Source organism: Triticum urartu, chromosome 3, assembly GCF_003073215.2.
Source record: "Triticum urartu cultivar G1812 chromosome 3, Tu2.1, whole genome shotgun sequence".
NCBI lineage: Eukaryota > Viridiplantae > Streptophyta > Magnoliopsida > Poales > Poaceae > Triticum > Triticum urartu.
Window position 1 is genome coordinate 350,761,193 of NC_053024.1, and position 24,923 is coordinate 350,786,115.

General features: G+C 45.0%; 1 protein-coding gene across 2 annotated transcripts; it reads right to left on the minus strand.

The window, feature by feature from the left end:
• Positions 1-596: 596 nt before the first annotated feature.
• On the minus strand, positions 597-24,639 carry LOC125543966. Of its 2 annotated transcripts, none has more exons than XM_048707482.1 (16): positions 24,174-24,639; positions 21,486-24,083; positions 16,892-17,342; positions 16,506-16,734; positions 15,460-15,624; positions 14,613-14,885; positions 14,250-14,495; positions 13,795-14,166; positions 12,364-13,701; positions 12,210-12,266; positions 10,665-11,093; positions 8,288-8,511; positions 8,070-8,179; positions 1,692-1,892; positions 1,436-1,614; positions 597-1,344 (listed from the first exon to the last, which is right to left on the minus strand). In XM_048707482.1, exons 1-16 carry the CDS (start codon positions 24,517-24,519, stop codon positions 1,231-1,233), a joined length of 7,332 nt encoding a protein of 2,443 aa, XP_048563439.1. In that variant the 5' UTR covers positions 24,520-24,639; the 3' UTR covers positions 597-1,230. The 2 variants fall into 2 exon arrangements, with proteins under 2 accessions (XP_048563439.1, XP_048563438.1); XM_048707481.1 differs by having other exon boundaries at positions 8,070-8,203; positions 24,174-24,638.
• Positions 24,640-24,923: the final 284 nt, after the last annotated feature.

Here is a 24,923-nt window from a genome sequence, read left to right on the forward strand (position 1 = left end):
GTGTTAATTTTGTCCCCAAAGAGAAAGGGATGATGCAGTACAGTAGAGGTAGGTATCTTCTTCGGTTAGAAACCAAGCTTATCAATCCAGTAGGAGAACTAAGCAACAACTTGTTAGCAACACCTACAACAAAATAACAAATACTTGCACCCAAATAATTCACAGCCAAATCTACGGTTTCACAGTTGTTTCAACCAAACTGCTTCTAGCTTTTCCACAACTGGAAGTTTACAGCAGCTTTGTCGTAGCTTACAGGCAGCTTTTTCAGAATCTAGCAGCATACAATGACTTGAATATGTAGAGCTGAGGAGTAATCAGGAGTACTGCTGTTTCAGAATCTAGCAGCATACAATGACTTGAATATGTAGAGCCGAGGAGTAATCAGGAGTACCGCTTCGGCAGGAACAACTAAGCAGCAACATAATCAACTAAGGTTTGATTTGTCACCACATCAATTTCCTCAGTAAGCACCAAATTAGTTGAATAGAGCACAGAAAAACACATCAAACACATCCAGCAATATAACATGACAATTACCAGAAATTGTAGAAGCGTGATGGTAAAAAATAATTATATGGAACACCAGCAGGAGGGAATGATGGAAAATAGTACCAGGTACAATAAACAATAATGATTGGACCAGCTACATGTCAGATCATATGATAATTACACACAGAAGACTTTAATATCTTAGCCATACAAATATACAGAGTAACCTGATGTCCAGTTGCCACATTGATTTATGTCATGAATCGGGCAGAGAATTCAGCACTTCTATATTGGGCGAACAGACAACCAAAGAGAAGATTTTGTAGTTGGATGTCACTCTACACTTCACAATTTTACACCCTTCCTGTTGTGCTTTCCTTATAGAGTATATTCACCATGGTCAATAAGTCAAGACAACTCTGCTGCCCTGGTATACAGAAACTCTGCTTGCAACATGTGATGCAAAGTACAAAGAGTATAATTGCCTGAAAACAAACACCAAAGTGACCCACGGTATATACAGCTTGAGAATTGCCCTGTGCCAGGTAGGTAACGAGGAACCGGGGACTACTTGAGGTTCATATAGCTTCCACTAAACTATTCATATTTTTCTCACCGCTTAATTATGGCATCATGTTGATGTGCATCTCATGAAACAAACAATGCATCACGACATTAAATCAACAAGCACTTTCACCAGGAAAAACCATGCATAACAACACATCTCCTGTCTTGCTTGTTCTAGTCCTGATGTACTGTGGCAAACTCATTCTTTATCTGCACAAGCTTCACAGAACCATCGCCACCACACGAAACGAAACCATTAGTCAAGACATGGATATCTGTTACAGCAGCCTGCAATAAACATGCAGACATGGATATCTGTTACAGCAGCCTGCAATAAACAAGGTTGTTAAAATTTATCTAATCTATTGATATAGCATACCCTAACAACACCACCAAAGCCCCTGGAGGTTGGTTGAAAAAAAGTGTGCCGCTCATGCAACTTCGGCCAATGAAAGACTAGCTGGGAATTTTTAGCATCCCAAAGCTTTACATCTCCATCTTTGCTTCCAGTCAAGAATAAGGTGGTATCTGGAATGGTCGATAGACTGGTGACACTCCCTGCAGATACAAGACAAGTGATAAGACAGAAAATCAACTTTAGAATTGATGAGTGTCATGGCAACGTGAGAGCTTACCTAAATGAGCCTTCGGTATATGCCAAATCATCCCACGGGAGCTACCCCCAGCAGAAGTTTTGTGATGCTTACTCTTTCCAGTAGAAACGAACCGGAAATCATGCAATGCCACATCTCCACTTTTCCCACCAGTTACAATCAGCGGTGAGATGGATCCACAGCCTATGTTGTTGTCGAACACAGTAAGAGAACGGGCTCCTCCTACAAGATGAAGTCCATGGTCAGCCATCCCTACTATATCTATAGAAAAAAGTGCACCATAACCTTCAACTATTGCGAGTAAACCTGGGAATAGTTTGTAATCCAGATTAAACCCAGCCCAATCCATACAAGTATAAGTCCAACAATCAGACCAGACCAGACCAAACTGCAAATGCTATAATCCAAACCAATCCAAACTGTACATATTTTCAAGCCAAACCCATCCAACCCAGTCCCCACATACAATTTCAATCTGAAGTTTCAAACCAAGGGCGTGTCCAATTACTATGGGAAGAGAGGCGTTGGAAGGGTGATTAGCTGCTGCTGCATGTTACTCACCACCACAACGTACGTACATAGAACAAGCTATAATGCTAGATACTATATATGACTAGCTGCACTCCGTCCATCACGGTATAAGACGATCTTGTTCGCACTGTCCGACCTCGTCGGCCAACTCGCCGGCGCCGTCGAGCGGGAAGAAGGGGCACCTTGTAGGGCGCCATGTGACTGTTGTATATCACACTGTCTGGCAGTAGTTGAGCAGTTCGGCCACGGCCTGCGCCACACACAGCCTGCAGTTCGCCACCGCCTCCGCCGCCACCGAGCTGCGCCATGTCCATCGCCAGCCCCTTGTTCGCACCGTCGCCAGAGTCGTTGGACATGAGCTTCATTGCGCTTGGTTGAATGCGACCAGATACATCAGCCCATGCCGGTGGCGTTCTGGGTGTTGAGAAGGCTGAGCATGTAGCCTGTGTCCGCACCGCCACGGCCAACCAGAGCATGCAGTCCTACCGCAGGACGTCGCCGCGGCACTGCGCAAGGCTCCATGTCGCCAAGGAGGAGCGGCCGGCGGTGGCCATGGCGTAGCAGGCGGAGGCGTGCGGTGTTAGACCTTTGAACCTGAGCATTGATAGTTGTGAATGACACTAGGAGAGTTTGGGACAATTTTCGTTGGTTTATTTCTCACACAATGCCATACCAACCTGAGGGGTTGGGGTTACATACTTATAGGCTGCTAGCCAGCCAAGCATATGCTGAGATGCTACTAAGATGCCAGTCTAAGATGCTAGTCTAAGATGCCAGTCTAAGATGCTATCCTAACTGCCAGTCCTTGATGGTCAGGAACTCTATCCTAACTGCCACAAGGACCATGTGCTGCAGCCCCACAAGGACCATGTGCTGCAGCCCCACAACGACCCTAGTACACAGACTTATCCAACATGCGGGACAAGGCCGCCAGAACCTGGTCGATGCTGGTTTGTGTCTCTACTAGAGCATGGACGTGCCATGGCGAGCAGGAGCATCATCATCGGCACCAGTAGTGGAGACGACAAGGAAGACGTTGCCAATGGGTGATTGCTTTTCCTGGCAAAAAAAAGGGTGATTGCTTTGATCGGGACCCTAACCTGGTCCCTGATTTAGTTCTCCGTCCATGGGTTAGAATGGTTTGAGACTGTTTGTTCTGTGACCAGACCGAACCGATAATAGGAAAAGCCCAAACCAAACCAGCTTACATTAGGAGCTCAGCCCATTTAATCCAAACCAAAAGAGACCAATAGGAAAACCGATTTGAAATTGTGGTTTGTGTCCAAACTGTTCCCAGGTTTAATTGCGAGTTCACATTCAACCTTTAATTCATAAACCGTTTATTTAAACCCTGGTCTATGAAATCTAGTCACTTCACCCTCTTGATCCAACCTTAGGTGGTTTCTTGCTGACCTGAATGCCTCGTGGCAGAGAGCACAACTTATCCACATGATCCTCCCTCCCAGTCACTTTACCCCCTTGATCCCTTCTCAGGTGGTTTGGTGCTGACGCGAATGCGGCGTGGCAGACAGACAGCCTCCCTCCCATGGCACCATCTCTCTTCTCACTTTCTCCCAGTTGTCTCTTGAAAACAAAAACTTTCTCCCAGTTGATGTCTCTTGAAAACAAAAAAATTTCCCCCAGTTGAGCCTCAAATCCCTAACACTGGGAGACCTGATGAGCGCGAGGGGTCGAGGGGTCTGCACCTCCAATTCTTCCGTGATGAGCGCAAGGTGTTCTCCGCATCCACCAGCATGGTGGTTGGTGACGGAGCATCTGCCTTATTCTGGGAGAAATGTTGGTTGGATGGTCGTGACATTCTTGTTTGGGCATGAGCTCCTTCTGGTGTCCAGGCGCACTAGGAAACGTTGGACCGTCAGGAAGGTCTTGACCGACCGTCGTACGATATTGGACATCCGGTGTGTGTGTGTGTGGTGGGGGGGGGGGGGGGGGGGGGGGGGGGGGGGGGGGGGGGGGGGGGGGGTGGGGGGGGGGGGGGCTAAAGCCCGCTGGCTATGGTGAGCGGCGGTGGTGCTGCTTTCGGCCTCGCCGGACGTCCTCCTGTGGCGTTGGACCCTGGACGGATAGTACACCAAGAGCTGATACAATACTCTTGAACTGGAAGCCTTGGCTCCCCCCAGGGTCAACTTCTTCGTGTGGCTTGCCTGTCAAGATCGTTGCTGGACCGCTGAGGGACTGGTAAGACGGCTTGCAAGATGCACCTAGCTGTGTGCTTTGCGACCAGTCGGAGGAGGCGATGGCGCACCTTCTCACTGGTTGCTCTTTTTGACGCACCATGTGGCATTAGGTGCTCTCTTGGATCCGATCAACGACCTCCCCACCCCCAGCAGGTGATGATTTTGTGGACTCGTGGCAACAAGCGTGCTAGGAAGGGCACATCCTCGACCATCATGTTGGTGGCATGGTGCGTCTGGAAGCATGGTAACGTGGTCATCTTCGACAACACTCAGCTCAGCATAGCCCGCCTCCTTGACACTATCAAGGCAGAGACTAGGCAATGGGCAACGGCAGGTGTGAGAGGTCTTGCGGCGTTGCTACCATTGGGGGCGGTACCTACCGTTTATTGGCGGGGTGTTGTAATTAGGGGAGTCGCCCATCTTTGGGTCCCAGGGTTATTGAAGCAACACAAGGTTGTGGAGGAACAATTCCATCTTGCTGCTACAAAGTGTAAAACACTGGTTTTGAAGGAACTATTTCAACGTGTTGCCCCAGATATCACTCTAGAGGCGAAAATAGGCCGACATGGCAGCAGGAGTTCAATCCAAAACTCCTAAAGCACAAGATCTAGTCCAAGATCTTAGATAAGAACACCAAGTTCTATTATGGGTACATAGGCTGAGTTACAAACTAGAGGTGCAGACCTGTATTTATAGGGCTTTGGGAAGCCATCACATCTCAACTTCTACTTATAGCTAGAAGACTCTAGAAAACATTATTAAGGTTCAGCTTCTACTCATAGCTAGAAGACTCAAGAAACATTATCTATAGGATAAGAAAGCAACTGCAACCTCTGAATTAAGGACCAACTTATCTAGAATGGAGTAGAAGTGTGTAGAATAACTCGAAACGAATTTGACTTCTGATTTCTGTATTATTCCTCGTCACCCATGACGCCACCTCCGTGTCTCGGGCCTTCCTTCCCAGCGACGGCATGCCCTCGGTGCATCCACTCACCAACAGCACATACGGTACCCCCTTCTCCAGCCGGGGTAATCGCCACCATACCCGTCGGCGGACCTCCACTGCCCAGCAGATGCCCCACTCCCCCCCCCTGCCTTCCTGCCTCCACGGCACGTCATCCCATCCCCCCCCCCCCACCCACCACCACCACCTCCAGCCATCTCCTTACTCGCCGCAGGCACCCACTAGCATCAACCTAGGCCACTTTGCACCCTAGCATACAGCCCAATCGCCACCCACCCGCCTACCAGCAGCAGCAACCACAAATCACTGCCCCCTTTGTCGTCTTCACAACCCCACCTGCCAACTTCACACGCCGTTATGACCGCACCCTCTTCGCAACCCATCTATGGATCCACCCTGCCCATCACCTCCCTTCAGCCCCTGCCTAACCATCACCACAGCTCAAGTTACGGTTCCATCGTGCCCCGCTTCCACAAGCTCGACTTCCCAACAAGTGATGGCTTGGTTGGCCCTCTCGGTTGGCTCAATAGGTGCGAGCAATTTTTTCGTGGGCTGCGCACGGACAAGGCTGACAAGGTCTGGACGGCAGCCTGCCACCTCACCGATGACGCTCAATTCTGGTACTTACAGCTTGAGCACAACTTCGGCATGCTGACATGGTAGTGGTTCAACTTGGGCAGTTCGCGCATCTGCCGTTCACTTCCTCAGTTGCTGACTACAGCAGCAGATTTCTAGCCCTCATGTGCCACAACAATGAGCCGTTAACATTGACCCAGTTTCTCTGCATAGCAAGGCGGCTCGAGGGTCTTCATGTTGACATCGAGCTTCAACGATCGTCTGACCTCATGAGCAGTGGCATTTCCTTCCAACGACGTCTGGACACCAGCCTCATGTGGTCAACGCAACTCTGGCACCTTCCACGACAGCACCACTAGCAACTGTTCTGCCGTCAACCACTCCAGCACCAACCCTGCCACAGCACGTTCATCACCTCAACCCATCGTTGGGGCCTTTGCTTCAACTACTACGAGATTTATGTCCGGGGTCACCGGTGCGCACGACTCTTCTTCATCGATGCAGGCGACTTCGACCAGGACCAGGACAGATCCGCAACTGCTAGCACCAAAGACCCATGGGAGTCAGTTGAACAGTTACAGCTTGCAGAAGCTGTTTCTCGAGAAGGGGGGAGATGTTATGTGGGCCAACCCATCAAACCTGGAGTCTTAGAGCATCTCCACTCGCCCCCCCCCCCCCCCCCCCCCCCCACCGCCCTTTTTTACGGGTGCCGCCCAAAACCCGGCCCAGTCGTGCCCCCAGGACCTTGTTTATCGCCAGTTTGGGCCGAAATAACAGCCGGGAACGGCCGAAGCAAAAAGGCGCGTGGGTCCACTCTATCGGCGAGAGACGGCACTTTTTCCCGCCGATCCCTCGCTTTTCCCCTCCATTCCCCCCTTCTGCCCCTCTTCTCCCGCCATTCTCCTCCCTCTCCCCGCCATCCGGCTGCCATGCCGCCGGAGAAGTATACGGCCCCTCGCGCCGCTGCCATTGTCGATGCCACCCAGCCGAAGCAGAGGAAGCCGAGGGTGCCGCCGGCAAAACCACCAGACATGTCGAACGTCGACTGGAAGGCGGAGGTTCAGCGCCGGGAGGCTGTCACCACCGACCGGCGGAACAGGCTCAACGCCAAGAGGGCCCGGGACAGGGCAGCGGCGGCAGAGCAGGCAGAGGCGTCTCGCGCGGGGATGACGAATCGACCCGGCGGCCACAGCCCGCAAGCTGCCCGGAGCCAGCAGAGCGTCGGGTCGCCAGCCAGCTTCTCGCCGTCGCCGCAGCCCTAGGGGTGCGCACCCTCGCCTGGCTACGCCGAACGAGTGGAGATGCTCTTATGGCTTCAGAGTCCTCGTTGATTAAGTAAGTTTGTTAGGAAAGGGTCCAGCCAGTTTAGAGATCGTATTAGAGTTTGAATAGACTTACCGGCTTGTCGGTCAAGTCTTGTCTATTATATATAGGGGCCGACCCCTCTCAATAAAGTAGACGAATATTGTCGTTTACTTTTATCTACTTTGCAGTAATTAGGGTTATCTCACTAGTAGATCCTATCAGTAACTTAGAAAAGATTTTTGTCATTTTGTCATGCTCTTTTTCTTTTCTTGGTGTTTTATTTGTTTTCACCCTTTGTGGTGTTGTGCACTTTTGTGCCTTCTCAGCGTTTTTTAAATTTAAAATGACATGGATTATGGTGCATTCTCAATTAAAAAATTAATGGTGTCCAGTTCAGCGGTTCTTTTTACAGATTTACGAGATCAATAGTACTATTTTTGTAGATGGCCATTTCTTAGTATGTGCTCCATTTCTACTTTCTATAATAAAAAGGGCAGCCTGGTACACGTAGCTCTCGCTTGCGCAGGGTCCAGGGAAGGGTCCGACCACTTTGGGTCTATAGTACGCAGCCTTTCCCTACATTTCTGCAAGAGGCTGCTTCTAGGACTCGAACTCGTGACCACCTCATGGTCACAAGGCAACAGCTTTACCGCTGCGCCAAGGCTCCCCTTCTCTACTTTCTAGACTAGTATTAATATTTTTTAACTTCAACACTTAGGACAGATGTCGTATTTTTTTTAAACTTAGGACTGCTATAGATGTTAGTATTCTACTATAAAAATATTCCAAGTAAAAAGCTAGAATGGACTTGTTTTAATTCACCTTCATGACACACAATAGAAGTTTGACAAGTGGCTGGTGGAGCTAGCATATCCAAGATAACAACATTTGCGCCATTTGAATTGCATCCAGCTGCAGTAAGAACAGATCCGCTTGCATCCACATACACAACATCACTGTCATCAATAAAAAAAATAAGATACAGCATAACTGTATCAAGTCGTTGCAAGTAGTTACATGAACAAGTTCAGTCCACATACGAAGCATGGCTGTCAAAGCACAAGGATGACTCTGTAGGATGGACATTGCTTCTTCCACCCACCTCAACTTGCCATGTACAAATTGTACCATCTAATGCAGCAGTTGCAAACCGCTGCCCGTAATAATCAAATTGAACAGCCGATATGGAAGCAAGTGCATAAGGTGGTGGAATATTAGCAGCAGGGAGAACACCATATGTAGCTCTTGCACTATCTTTACCAAACTGTAACAGCCAAAGCACAAAAGTTATCAGTGGATAATTAAACACGGGACGATATCTAGTTCAAACCACTACAGGTAATGATATGATAACCCTTTCAATCGACCCAGCAAAATAGTGAAATATCTAGCTATTCAGCAAAGTCAACCATTTTGTTTCTTTATCCTCATGTTTGGAAACAAAATTATATTTATTGAGCGAGATCTCTTTATGTATAATATAAGGGTGGGTATACATTAAAGAATCTGAAAATTTATATAGCAAAATAGCAGACAAAGTGCGTAGTGGGCACAATCTCCAAAGGTACAGTGCTTATAATGTACTCCCTCCGATCCAAAAAAAAAGTGTTGCGGTTTTAGTTTAAATTTGAACTAAAACCACGACACTTTTTTTTGGATCGGAGGGAGTAGTAAATATATGTTTTTACATTCTACAGAAAGTCTACATACAAAATTCTCCATTTGTACCCTCCCATTGTGCCTTATAAAATATTTGTTCCTTCGTGGACAGCTAAAAGCTTTCCTCTAATCAAGATATGGGAGTGGGTGGGGGGGGTGGTACTTTTTGAACTAAGGAAAGTAGATTTAACCAAAAATGGCAAAGAGTCGTATTTATAATAAGATTTTGTTTTAAAATGTTCCAGACATACATTTCTCAATTTAAATTACTGCAAGATGTACTAACTACAGATCTAGATAACATCAAATGCCAGGCAGTCTATACAAAAGCCTTATCGAAATAACTAACGTGGTTTTAGTTCAATTGAACTAAAACCACATCAGTTATTTCCGAACGGAGGGAATACATGTTATGTCTCCAAGATAATATAAAAAAAATCTCGAACACGCAGGAGAGCTACGCATTATTATATTTATATTAAGAAAAAGGAGTCTTAGAAGACTCATAAGGCCCGTTAGGGCAGGGACAAAAGATCACCAAGAAAGATAAAACTATGAGCACGACCCATAACAGAACTCTGGCCAAATTTCCCAGAGCCCTTTGGGCCTCGTCCCTAATGTTCTGTATAATCGAAATAAGGCTAATTAGGGCGCCCTCAAAAACACATTCATTCCTATGCTTCCATATCCACCAAGCTACCAACACAACCGAAGTGCCAAAACCCCTGCGGTATTGTCTATCAACTTGCTTGTTGCTTGGCGCCACCAAACAGTAAAAACAAGATCATCTGGCCCTCGTGTACGCTGTTGCAGAGCAACCAAGGACAACACAGAGAACCATACTTCTCTTGAGAACACACACGCAGTGAGCAGATGTTGTATGGTTTTCCTCCTGATCACAGAGCGCATTTTTCCGGGTGGTCAAGACCACGGCGAGTCAAAAAAATCAGCAGTCCAGAAACGATTTAGTGAGGCCAACCAAATAAAGAATCTGCAGCGAGTGGAGCCCAAGTTTTCAAAATTTTCATCCATGGCTCAAAATCAGCATCCCCTAAGAGGAAACGATAGGCTGATTTGGTCGTGAGCTTTCCCGAAGATGGCGGCCAAATATGCTGATCCTAAAACCCAGAAGATTAACATCAGATAAGATTTCCCATAACTGAAGATATTCCAACGACGCCTCCGTTGACAGACCACCTCTAATGTCATGGATCCTAGTAGCATCAGTTAGTGCTTCATGTACTGTTCTTCTACTTATCACTATAATGTGGTGCAAGATCTGACAGGGATTGACAATGCAACCATGTGTCACACCAAAAGAGCATTATGCTGCTATCACCAACAATAGAAATGACCAAGATGGAGAACATTGCAACCGAATTAGGATGTACTTGAAGTTCAAGATCAGCCCATGGACGATCAGGTTGTCTTTTCAAGCCATAGCCACCTCATTTTCAGTGCTCATCCAAGCACCTCCAAATCAAGACTCCACAACCCTCCAAGATAATATAGATTCTTGAATGAACATTTGTGGTTGTGTTAGCTATTTAATTTCATGATCCTTAGCCCATAAGATTTACATCATATAAAGAAAAAAGAGAAATATAAAATCGCTGATTGCGTGCGGACAAATGACTAGAAGAAAGAAAAAAGGGAGAACTAACTGCCATGCCCATAAAACCAAGCATTCATAGACCCACACTGGCAAGTAATAACCAATCAAGCGTGGCGTAATTGACAATTTCCCGTAATACTTACCTCCCATAAATACACATGTGTATTGCTTGACCCCACTAGCAACAATGGCAAAGAGGGATGGCGTGATAGTGCTCTTGAATGGATATTCTCAAGGGTTGCTGGAGGATCAACAAAATCCTCAAATTCATCGGGTTCGCCCCACCCAAACCCTGATGCCCCAATACCAGCATAACCTGGAATTCCAAATGCTCCACCCCCAGTTAAGTCTCTTCCGGGTTTCACCAAAGAACCTACCCCAATATTTGCCCCATCTGAACCAAGATGAGATCCTCTTCTTCTGCCAGGACCAACACTAGGTGAAATAAGAGTTGCAGCAGGTGTAGTTTCAGGACAAGCCCAACCATCTGATGGCCACTCAGATCCTGACAAAATATACTCTGCTGATTTCTTGTCCTGTTGATTACCATACCAGTTGAAAAAAACAAGACCCTGACAAATGGATGACCTTAGTCAAACAAAATTGATGCGGTGACGCAACTACACATGACTTAAGGAGACAAAAAGTCCACATACAACATTACAAATAATAATGTCGAACATCTTGGGACCAGTTGTTACTTGCAGCCCAGCTCTTACAATAGGTTTGAAGATATACATTTAGTTCAAAAAATACTAGAAAAATAATACAAGAACCAAAATATTATTATTTTATAACAATACATCATATCGGGGAGGCAAATAAGGTCAGCAATCATAGCATCATGACTAAGGAATGAGAAAAAGGTTGAGCAATTGCTCAAAATTTGAAAAGAGAGGTTGTAAAGGGCAATTAGCAATGTGTAATTAAGGGACTAAATGTGCAACGCAGTTGTTATACATTCAACTTAATTTGTTTGTCATCAGATTATATCGGATGGCTAAGATGGTTTGTGTCAAACCTGACCCATATTTTTTATTGATATAAGAATATACTCCCTCCATTCCAAAATAGATGACCCAACTTTGTACTAACTTTGTACTAGAGTTAGTACAAAGTTGGGTCATCTATTTTGGAACGGAGGGAGTAGATATTAAAGAGTACTCATTAATTGCAGTCTAAGGAGATCATAGAGATAAAAGCATCATCAAGAACATGTTTTCTGCATCATCTGTAAAAAAATCCTAGTCCTCATCCACAAAACGAAAGAAACACCTGCTAGTTTGGCTCATTCAGATCAAAGCACAAAAGCTAGGCATGACCTGTTTTGATTATGTTGCAATATTATCATGTTTGACAATTCAACATAAAGAAAAAAATTACAATATTCACACATAATTAGGAAAATACTCCCTCCGTTCCAAATTAATTGAAGCTGTAGTTTTGTCTTAAGTCAAGCTTCTTTAAGTTTGACCAAGTCTTTAGAAAAATTTAGTAACATCTAGAAAACCAAGTTAGTCTCATGAGATTCTTAAAAAAATGTATGTTCATACTAATATGTATTTGGTGTTGTATAGATCTACCATTTTTATAGAGTTGCTCAAAATTAAACAAGTTTGACTTAGGACAAACCTAGAACTTCAACTAATTTGGAACAGATGGAGTAGTGAATGGTTCAAAAACAATACCTTTCGGTTGGTAGCAATAGCAGCATGTTGCTCATTGGTTGAGTTGAGACATATTGCCTGCACCATTGCAAAAGATTAAAATGCAGTGCACAAAAGAAAGCAAAGAATGAGTCATCTCAAGGAAAAAAAAGTCATTAGGCTTGACAGTGAATACCTCAAGAAGTTCCCCATTTCTCCTTAGAAGTTCCTTTGGGCTTTGAAAGCCTTTTTCTTCGATCAGGCATTTCCTTTTAGGTTCAAGAGAGGTTTCCACATCAGAAGAAGCCTTGCCAACAAATCCACGCCCTTTCTCATTGTCCTTGGAGCTAACATTGCATTTATTTTCTCCTCCATTACTTTGAGTAGAATCGTTTTCACACTCGATTTTTGTACTTTCAACCATATTCTTCCAAGATCTACTGAGCTTTGTGTTGTTTAACGGAAAGCAATTCACGTCTTCATTCACAAATGCTGCACATATATCCAGAGAGTTAGCAGATATTTCCCATAAAACATGAAACAACACCTCCATGTTCTCAGTGTTTGTGCCCTGAGCTATATATGCGAGCTGATCACGGCTAGTCTTGTTGGACCTTGGCTGAGACGACATATATTCTAACCAGAAAAGCACACTCGGATGTAAATTATTTGATAATTTCTCTCTGAAAAATGATGCATGGAGTCTTACTAATGAAGACGACACAAATTGCAGGGAATCAATAACAAACTTTGCAGCAACTGAAGAGGCAAGACCCTTAAATTCCTTCACGTCACTTGTACAAGCTTCACATTCAAGTTTCTCGTTTCCAATGAACTCTTTTAAGTGATGTTTCATAAAGGATGACAATCCAATCCACAAGGAAGCACCTATCAAATGCCACTTTTCATCAATTGAAAGACTTGAATCCTCGCTTCCTCCTGGTTGTCTCTTGTCCAATGAACCATTGGGCATTACCGCCTCTGTGTTAATTGATATACCATGACTTTTATGGTGCGCAGCTTGCATCAATCGGCCTAATAATACTTGACATGACTCATCATTCGCAGAAGCACCTAACACTGGATTGCTCATGATAAGTAATGCCTTTATGTCATGGCATAGCCAAGAAACAGAAAAGCCTATGTTGTAATCAAGGAGATCAATAACAGTAGATATGGCTGATGTCTTGTCCAATGCAGAAGTTCTACTGAGGTCATGTTTCAGGAGTAGCCTGCTAGTACTCTGATAATGTGATAAAGTTGCTATAATGTATTTCATGTTTTCCAAAGGTGTACATGCAGTAATATTGGTGAGGTCTGTATTAAGAACAGAACAGATGAAGCAGCAGGAGACAACATATCGAGTAAGAAATTTAAAACTCTCCTTGCATGACACCAACAACAGATAGTCAATCGAACAGGAAGCGCAACCTTCAAGACAATGACTATTAGTTCCACCATCTGGTGATCTACAAACTGATAGCAGAACATGTGCAAGAAATAATAAACCATCATGGGAACAGGAGGTAAGGATCTGCAATGTAACAGAAGTGGAATTTAGGATGGTTTGTACGAAAGGCTCTGTAAAAATAAAAAAGTAAAAGAAGCTGCTATCTCCTGATGTTACCTTCTCAGCTACATCATAAAACTGAAGTGAGAACCTTTTATGAAATATGGATATTGCAGCACTAACATCATGCGCAAGTTCCTCGATGCCATGGCTGTTGTGCTCTTTAAGGACCTTATCTTTAGCTAATGGTAGACCGCAATGTGCACAGAGAAAGTGATTTCTCAGCATGCGTGACAAATAATTTGAAGCCATGGTTACTTTGAGTTCTGATTCAACATCATTAACGACAGATGATGAAAGCCAATTGGAAGAAGCATTGAAAGGGTTTAGTATTCCATCAAGAATCTTGTCATCTGCACCATGTTGTGAGCTGGTGCCGTCCTTCTCAACTATGCTTGATTTACTAGATAGGCATTCAAGTGCTTCAAGCTAATGAGCAAAAAAAATAACAAGATTAAGTGTAATGCAAAACAGCAGCAAGGACAACTCAGCTGCTAAGAGATTATACTTACAGGTAGTCCACATCTGTTTAAGGCACATGCAGCCAGTGCAAATGAAAGCTTAGATAATTTTGCAGATAGAGCTTCACCAGCACAGTTTCTGAAACTATTTTTCGTTGATAGGATTGCACAATACTGACCCAATTCTGGGTCTGCAAACACATTCTGACCACCATGAGTGTCGGATTCATCAAACAGTAACTTGGGATGGCAGCCAAATAATTTACTGACAGACTGGGAGTAGTTCCCTAGCATCCACTGAAGATTTAAATGAAAATTTAGTTAAGAAGCTTAAGGGTCCATTCTGTGCTCGTATAAACTATTTTGATTTTCAAAATAAAAAAGGGAAAAGAAAAAGGCAGACATATAACATACTTCAAGCAGGCTTGAAAGCCAGTGGTCTCCTTTCTCAACTGCATCAGGGAGCAGCACATTTGAAATGAGGTTACGCTCCAAGGGCCCTCCAGATCCCTCAACAAGCCGACAAATTACCATAGCAAGCTGTTCATCTTGAAGGTTCTTCGCACAAACATTGATGGCAGAGGAAGTATCACCTCCAAGCAGGAAAAATGCTATAGCAAGCTCCCATTGATGCCTTCCCAGTAGTACATAAGCATTTTTAAGGGCAGCGGCTTTGTTTTTTTCTTCCTAGATAAATTTATCTGAATAAGTACGATGTAGTGATATAATTCACTTTGCAACACAAAGCATTACTGTAAAATGCATGAAATTCCTTCTGGCCATGTTTGATGCGCATTTCTCTTAAAAATATGGCACTGCCAGTATAGTGATAAAGATATTAAGTGTGGCAAAAACTGATCATTTGAGATGTCAGGACTAGCAACTACTCCATCAGTCCTAAAATTCAAGGCATATTTTGATTCGTTACACAAATTTGAACTATTGAACTAAAACCACGACAAGAATTATGGAACGGAGGGAGTACTTTGTTATATGTGGTTTATGTGACATGAAATTGACACCACTGGAATTGTATTAAAATACTTATGATGTGATTTTTAATCTCATAAACCATATATTAATAGAGTAATCATTGATCAAAACCTTATGATACTGAATCAACATACGCCTTACATGTTGGAGTATTACTTCCTGAAAGACTTCAGTATGTGCAAGTTCACATTTGCAACTATTGTATTAATAGGCATGACCGCATAGTTGAAGCTGTCAATAGATTGAACCATACTATACACTGATGTACCTGGAAGTTCCTGCAGAGAAACTCATACAGACGTTTATCCTTCTCATTTCTGCTGACCTTGAAAAGGCCAACTAATACTTTTATTCTGTTTAATGCTATATAGAGCAGAGCACAATCCTTGGGATCCTTGCTTTTAAGATACTGCAACCTTGCCAACTTCTCCATCTACAATTTCAGACATGTCACATTACCTAATAAGTACAGGTGATTATCCAGATAACAGCAAATGTAAACAATGTTCATTATGGTGTCCATACATATGGCAGGAAAAAAAATAGACAGAAGATCCGTTAATACTTGTTAACTAGAATCTGGACGCAGAACACTACAACAATGACAATGTTTAAACAGTAGAGAACATCAGCCATCAAATGTGCCACATTTGATGCCTTGGTCAAAAAGAATATCGGGTTTAAATATAAACCGCAACACTGAATATATTCTTTTGAAAAAACATAGGGAATCATCTTGTGTAGGATACTACTATTGGTCAAAAGAAGAATCTATGTTAACTCGAAGTCCCAAACTTTGTAAATGCAATCAGTTCTAGCTGAGCAGTGCTTTGCTACTAACATGCTGCCCTAGAAAGTCAAGTTAACATCGTCCTGGGATCAACCGTTTGATGCTCTCGGTTGAGCTCCTTCCAAGCATGTGTGACACCTTCATGTGGTCGCGATCAGCCTGCAACCTGAGCTCGGCTCCTAAGCCACGCTTGGTTGAGCTTCTTTGAGACCCGCGTCATATTCCATTCTTGTTAAAAAAATATTATGAAAAATTAAGTTATTTATATTTAGTATTCATTTTATTTGGATTGTTTCTATTTAAATCCAAACTGTTTGTTTTGTTGACAGAGGATTTTTAGGGATGTAAGAGGGAGATACACTACAAACTGGTAAACAGAACTTTCAGTGATTGACAGAATGATACCGTAACTACATCCTATCATTGCCTTGTTAGTCAACTGTGACATTTGCTGTTAGTGAAACTTATGAGAACCTAAATACTAGTTCTGAATTATCTGATTGCTGAGAAAGATATTTCCATACCCTGATCCTTAGCTGGGACACATTCGTATACCATAATCCCATACCAAGGTTTTGCATCTCTAACCAAGTTGATTCTGCTGGAAGAACATAATCAAGTAGATCATCCTGACAATCAGATTGGAAGGCCCATGCAATGGAAGCAGAATCAAGATGGCACCCTTCAGCACTAGATGAATCTCCAGATCTCCTAAGCACATATAGGCGTTGGAACTGCACAGCAATCCAGAACCTTAAGAGAAATGCAATCATCAATTAACATGACTTCTCAACAACAACAAAAGCGGAAAAGGTAGCGGCATTTTTTTTGTCTAACTTTTGACAATGCCTAGATTGTAGTAAATAGAAAAATATACCAACACAATTTTACAAGATAGGAGTTATCTTACCTTCGCCCTGCTTCATCAAGGGTTTTATAGGGAGAAGCACGGTTCTGATCAGTAATTTCACCCAAAAGATCAGAAACTGTATGTATCTGTATTTTTTCAGTGTCACTTATTGCAAACATGCCAAAGTTCTTATCAAGGAGCTGACTTATCTCTGACCTTTCAGATGCACTAGTGGTGGTATTGATACCTAAATTACTCGTCATGTAAGAAAATGAATTTGATGGTGACAGCAAGTTGAAGGCTGTGCTACTTCCGTTCTCACCCCACAGTAACCCTTTGCTAGAAATATCGCTTGACGGTGTATGCGTAAAGTACCGCGACAAAGGAAGTTCAGGGATATTATGGCATGATTTACTGCATGAACTACAGTCCAACAAGGTGTTTAATGTTGTACTTGCTTTCATGGATTCAACAAGATGCTGCAGAATGCCATCTGCACGTTTCCATTCACCTGTGCACAAACAACAATAAAGAGTTAATTCCATTGCCTAATTTCATAAAGTTAAAAAGATGGTGTGGTTCAATTGAAAAATAAAATTCTGCAAGTTTACTGAAAATACTGTGAGCAGAAATCAGGAATGAACGTGGACTTCTATCAGGGCAAATCATTAGGGCATCTCCGCCGCGGATCACCAAATCGCCCGTAAATGTTCGGACCGGTCCGAATGTCCGAAATCCCGCAGACCGGCATGGCGGCACCAAACGAACCGGAGACTTGCGGGAATCCGGACGTCCGCCACGTCAAACTCTGACACGCCCGACCCACCCAAAACCAAGGCGAAGCCCGCGCATTTGGGAATTCCCAGTTTCCCACCACTATTTCCGCACAAAAGCCCGCCCTTTCCACTGCCTCCACCCCGATCTACACCCTCCCCACCGTTCGGTCGTCCGCCGTCGGAGGAGTTGACTGGAACAATAGACATTTCACCGGAGCCAGAGGATCTGAGGGTGGTGGCCGCCCGCAAGGCCGCTCCCGCGGAACACAACGCCCGCCGCTACAAGGCGAAGAAGAAGGCGATCAGGGCAGACCTCTCCGGCAAAGCGTGCTGCCAGGCTGGTGCCGCCTGGACAATCGCTGCCCTAGCCATCCCAGCTGAATACGCCCTACTACTACGCCTCCCACCATCTCGGTCCGGCCGACATGCAGCAGTCGCCGCACCAATCCGCGTCTTCCTTCACCTCCGGCCATCGAGTCCCGTTCACCATCGACCTCAACACCGATTACACCTTCACGGAGTCGCAGTCGTCGAGGCTTGTCCAGTTGCAGATGCCGGTTGTGGAGTGTTCGTCCGTCGGTGCCCGGTCACTGTTTGGCAGAATGTCCCAACAAAGCGTGATCACGGCAAACGAGCAGATGATGAACATGATCCACGACGAAGGCGGCTACGAAGACAAACAAGTGGAGGACTCCCAGCCGGACAGCCGGACAACCAGCAGACATGCACCCAGCAGCCGAACATGGATCCGGACAACCACTGGCCGCCATGTGCCAACCCAAAGAAGAAGAGGGACTAAATTCCTCCCCAAAGAAGGATGAATTGTTGTGTGAGGCGTGGTTGGCCGCTAGTCTCAATGCGTTTCAGGGCACGGAGCAAAGGGGCATGGCGTTTTGGCAAAGCACGCATAATTGGTTTCCCGAGCAGAAAGCACTACAATCCCTACCGCACGAAGTGATCCATGAGCGCAATCCGAAGCCACTCAACCATCAATTGCAAAACATTCAAGAGGTCGTCAACAAGTTTTGCGGCTTCTACAAACAAAGTGCAAAAAACGGTGGCCAAGTGGTGCAACAATCCAAGATCTCGTAAGTTTTGTGGCTTGTTACTCTATGTGTTGGCTTTCATTGATTTGCTCGACGTTGCAATTTGTTGACCATCCATTGTCTTCCTTTGCTAGCTCGTACGTGCTAGCACATTATACCACAAGATGGAGAAGAAGCACTTCATCTATATGCATTGTTGGTTGTAGGGATGCAAATTTGGAACCTATGGGGTACCCTCCGACCCTTCTTAGTTCAACCAAATGAACTAAAATTTCAGAAGTGATGTGAGTTCTGAAATTTTAGTTCAATTAGTTGAACTAAGGAGGGTAGGAGGGTACCCCCTCAAGGTTCAAAATATGTATAACTAGTTGGTTGAAGTTGAATGGGAAAAGCAAGCGGATCACCTACATTCCCAATTCCGTCAAGACGGCATGGTCGATGAAGATGAAGGTGGTGATCCAGCCGTTCCAACACAAGAAGGGCTTGCTCCAACCAAGAAGGTAATTAGGAGCCGGGGAGGAAGTGGGAAGAGAAGGAGAAGTGAGAAGGCATGGCGGCCAAGATGACGGAGAAGTTCGAGGACATCATGACGAAGGAGGAGGCAAGTGTCGCGCGCAATGAGGTGAAGGAGGGAACGAAGGTGGAGATCAAACTCCAAGAGAAGAGGTTTTGCACCTTCATGGACATGCAAGAAAAGAAAATCAAACTCCAAAAGAAGAAGCTTGAGATCAAGGCCGCTTCAGAGGACTCCAAAATGTGTTTTGTGAAGACGTCGGACTTGGATCTTTATGCGGCAAAGGTTTTCCAAGCCTACCGTGCGAGCATATTGCAACGCTTTGCGCAAACTGAGGAGGCCAAACCAGCCGAAGAGTGAGGTTTCTGCCACGGACAGACGAACTGGGAGCCCAAGGAGGGCTTTGGCACAGACAGTCGGACTGGCAACTTTTGGGATCGATTGGATGTAAAACTTATTGAACATCCAATGCTTTTTGGTTGTGATTGCATATGTTTGCAATTATTAAATGTATGCTTAAATTGCTACTGATCTAGATATGCATGTCAAATGGAGTAGGCCGGAACAGGGGCGGACATTTGGTTCCTACAGTTGGATGGCCGTCGGACCAGGGGTGGACATTTGGTGCCTACGGTTAGATGGCCGCCACCCCTAAAACTGTGTGTGGACATTTGGTGATGTCCATTTTGGTGATCCGCGTTGGAGTTGCCCTTAAGACGGAAAATGCAATTGGTTAGCAGTTACAACATAAGTAATTGTGCTTGCCATTGTAGAACTTAGCAACATAGTTACAACCCAGTTTGAAGAAAGCACAGGCGCACATAGCTCAAAGAATGGCAAACCAACAAACAGCCAAAGAATATTTATCATGATGTTATATGTCATATCTTTCTCAATTTGACCCCTTAAAATTGAAATTAAAATGTCAAAATTAAATCTAGCAAGATCTAATTTGTATTGAGATACTACCTTTGTCTCATATAAGACGTTTTTGTAGGCTAAACTAACCTACAAAACGTCTTACATTTTGAGTCGGAGGTAGTACTTAATAAAAATTTCTCTAAGTCTACAATACTGAAACAGAAATTCACCCAAATCGTGTTACACACTCATACAAACAGCAGTTCCGCCGTAAAAGGCACCATTTTATCACAATATCAAAAATGCAACTAAAATAGGTTTGCAGATGGAAGGGTTCAAAAGACTTAGGCAGACATTTCAGGGAACCAACTATTCTCACCAAGGTCGTTTTGGCAAACCAGAGTGGACCAGTTCTTAACTGAATGGTTTTCTAACCCTGGGTGGAATTGATGCAAGTAATACAGTTGGCCAAGTTTATCCACTGTTTCAAATATCGGCCTACATTTAAGTTAACTGCTACTCGGCACCTGACCGAATCGAATACCCCCTATTCGGCCAATTAACTAGGCCAGCCGATTAATCGGTCTGACAGCTGATAAAAGGCCGAAATTTTAGGTGGGGCCGATTAACTTGCAGAGGAGGCAAAGCTTATTTTGGCCTAAAATCTAGCATGTTTCCCTCCCTTCTCTCAGTCTCCTGCTCCTGCTCGGCTCCCTGCTACTGATTAGCTATATCCGCATTGCTGCTGTCCTCTCCTCTGCCTAGGCTTCTACCACTGCAAGTGCTCCATCTTTGAAAAGAAATTCGGGTGATATGGAGTGGCCTAGGATATAAAGATATGTAAAACTTTTCCTTGTTACATTAGCGTGTACATTGGCATATTTAGACATTTAGTACATTACATGTTGCTATGTAGCCTAGGATATATAGCTATGGCCCTGGTTAACTAACGATAAATGGGTCACTGATAAATTCAGTTAATAGACCGATTCGCCAATTAATCCCTACTCACCCGACCGAGCAGCTACCAGTTACCAATATCCTGAACACTGAGTTTATCATTACAGTGGCTTTCAGTATGCAGTTTTATTTCAGCATTTTGGCATACTAACTAGTGCATAACCATTTTTAAGAGTCATAGCATGAATGTTTTAATAGAAATGGTAAAGTTCTCTTGATTAACTATATTTCGTACCACACCACACATTAAATGGCCTAAATCATAAATAACTACAGCCAAACTTTAAAAACATCTTGGAACCTACGAGGCATAGTAAGCATAAGAGCATGTAGGTGTAGCATATTTCCACTTACACAATCTCACTCTAACTCTCACAGGACACTGAGGATAGTTAAAGTTAACAATGGAAGCCAGTAATGGTTAACTTAGCAAGGCCTTGTGCAACAAATGTAGAATCCAGAGAAAAACATTAGAAATAAATTAGAATAGTCGACACCTGAATAAAGATGATGGATAAGTGCTCTTGGGTGATATGGCGCCAAAGGTCCACTCAGATTACTAGATATATCCAACAAGCTCCACAAACCATTAGAACAATGACTATTGTGTTGGCCTGGTAACAGCGTGCTATTGTTCTCAGTGGCCTCCGCGTTGCTGTAATTTTCAGATAGCCCAGATTTACCAAAGATAGTTTCATTAACATGCACAGTACATGGCAACTTATCATGCACATCTGTGGCAGAACAAACGCCTTTCTGGGTAATACGTTCATTTGCTCCTCTTACTAACCATGAACTGAACAGTGAAAGATGATTGTTATGAACAAGCGCTATTGACGCCTTTGGCCCCCAGCAGAAGCTGGCAACATCATGATGAGAATGAGCTAATGCAATACAACTCCAAAGATGCTTCTCTTCCAAATTTGCAGTGTGCAGCACATTTTGAAAGGAAGGATGCTTATGGGAATATATATGCAACTTATTACGAAAACAGACCGCAAGTAAAAATCTACCATTGCCTAAAGATAGCCAATCTAAACCAACAACAGCGCTTTGAATCATTAGTGCATCTTCCAGGAGAAAACACCCATCTCCCATGAGTTTTACTGCTTCCCAGATATGAATGGATGTATTATTCTTCTGAACATTTCTGCCAACAGTAGCAACTCTACCACATCTGGATAGTGAAATTGCACTAATTGGTCCTGGATGAGCACCAAACATGCCAACTAGCTCCCAGCTGTTGCTCCATCTCCCAGTCTGCAAAGGGTTATCTGCACCAGACATCTTCCAAAGTTTCACAGTGCCATCAGAGTACCCAGTAGCAATATGATAACCTGGGGAAGTTGCAAAAGGTACATGCTGTTGTAGAGGTAATACAGTATTGTCCAGAGACATAACCGAAATGCAGGTGGGATATTCTCCATCCACGACAGTAGGGAAAACCGTAGAACCTTCATAAATAGCAGCTGCAAACATTTCACCATGGACGTAAGTAACATGTCTCCCTTGATCTGCAGTGGAAAGTGAGTTGGCAGAAAATTCACATAAACACCCCCTTCCTTCATGATGATTTTTTGAATGCAGGACTACTTTCCATGATAAAACTTGAAACCTCTTCCTCCATACGCACACAATTAGGAAACTGTTGTTTAAAAATGACTTGTTACAGTTAGAAGCTAAAGGTATGGTATGAATGCTATCAGGTGGTTCTTCTGCATTGCTCCCTCCAAGGAAAGGAACTGTGAACATCTTGTGACATGAAACAACACCTCCATTTGGAATTCTGGCGACAACTAAATCAGCTCCATTTTCACCTCCCAGGACAAGAAACCTGTTATCATGGAAAACTGAAGGAGCCCAACAAAGACATGAATATTGCGCATCTGAAGAAATGTCATGCAGATCAAATTTGCACAGGAGCTTCCATGAAGGATAAGTGGGTGCATGCAAGGTCGATATGAGAGTTGATAAGGTTGAAAGAGACCATACAAATAGCATTCTGCTAGAATCCATAGAAACAGCTAGCTCTATCTCGCAGCTATATGGATGGACAGACACCTCTATGATACTACCCTTATGTCCAACTTGATTAATAGTCTTGGTTGAACAGCATGAGATGCTCTTAGAAGAATCGCTTGAAACATGACTCCCAGAATCTGATGATAATCCAAAAGCCAGGCGAGACCAAATGAATGAATTATCAGGCAGCAAATGAAGCAAAGAGCATCTTGTGGGTGGGCCAGAACATATACTTCGTGATATTACAGTCTCAACAAAAATTGGTTGTACTGTAGATTTTGGGTTAATAGCAGATTCCTCCCAAGCCTGTGGTTCGCTCTGCTTCCATAGTGTAATCCGAGGGTACCTTGGTGGAGATACATCATCAAGACAATGAGCAGCCCAAAAATTGGTACAACGCCCAGGGCCAACACTGACCAGCCACTCACATTTGCCAACCTTGTTCTGCCAGGAATGACCTGAAAACAACTTGAACTTAGCTTCTTCATCTCGTGATACAACACTGCCAGTTTCTACTGCCCATCTCACAGATATGTCAACTCCAAGCACTCCATTTAGAATGTTGTCCAACTCAATCACTGCAATGACGCTGAAAGATCTTCGCGAAGTAGGCTGCTTCTTCGACCTGGTCACCTCAGCCCCAGTCCATAGCCGAGCAGTTCCATCCAAGCAGCAGGTCATGAGGATCTCTCTCCTCACTTCAGATGGATCACCGACAGATAACGTCAAAGGCCTCCACTGGATCATGGAAACAGGCTGAGGATGCAGAAGCTCAGCAGTCTCCAGACCCAATTTGGCATCATTCAGAAATACCAGGACAGGCACATTGCCCTCCACAGGAGCAGCAGCTGACGCCGCCACGACAGGGGCGTGGACGAAGTGGGTAGCAGAGACGAGGGACTGCGGCACCTGTGGTGTGGACCTCCAAGCAAGCTGCCAGGAGGATTGCACCCTGGCCCACATGGCAACGCCACCACCGACCACCACGATGCCGTCGCCGGAACCCGTCCAGGCGATGGCGGTGACCGTGAACATCTCGGTGATGACCCATCTCAGGAGCCAACTGAATGAACCTGCCAGTTCCAATCTCCAAACAGTGAGCCGTGTGGCAACCACCTAAGTTAGTCAACGACGAGAACTGGACACGAGCCAGATGGACAAACCTGAGGAAGGTGCGGGCTGGAAAACGGAGACGGAGTTGCCGGACGCGGCTGCGAGCTCGCCTCTCCCGCGGCCGCACCAGGCGACTGCGGACACGGGGGTGTGGAGGTCGATGACTTGGCAGAAGAATGGGGATTCGTCTTCCACGGTGTCGCTTCCGCTGGTACGGGGAGGGGAGGGGAGGTGGGAGACGACGAGGAGGGAGCCCGCGGCGTAGGCGACCCAGGGGAGGCCGCCGAAGTCGGGAAGGAACGAGAGAGCGCGGTGGTCGGGGGTGGGCGCCGGAGGGATCAGATGCGGTGGATGGAGGGCGAGCGGGAGCTGCGGCAGCGGGTCGTGCTCCCTCATCGTGCAGGCTACTGCATGAGCATCGGCGCTGCTGGTGGTGGTGTAGAGTTTGGATCCTCACCGGTTGCCGCGGCTGATTTGCCCTTTTGCAGCCGGCGGCCGCAGGGTGAGCAAATCCTATTGACAGAAGGCTAATACAATGGGAGGTGGTTAAGGGAGGTGCTTAGGCCTTGTACAACGGAAGATGCTTAGGGGAGGTGCTTAAGGTCACCGTCCACATTCGTTTAAGGGTAAACGGACAAAACAGGTCTTTCAACGCACGGCCTCAAAGGGATCGTCGTCTGTTCTCTGTCTGCTTTTGACTCATTCGTAGCCCAAGTTTGCGGCCGAACAGACATGCGCGGACGCGAGCAGCGTGTGCCCTTGTCCTGCCCCTGGCCCGCCCGTCAGGAACACCCATTTTC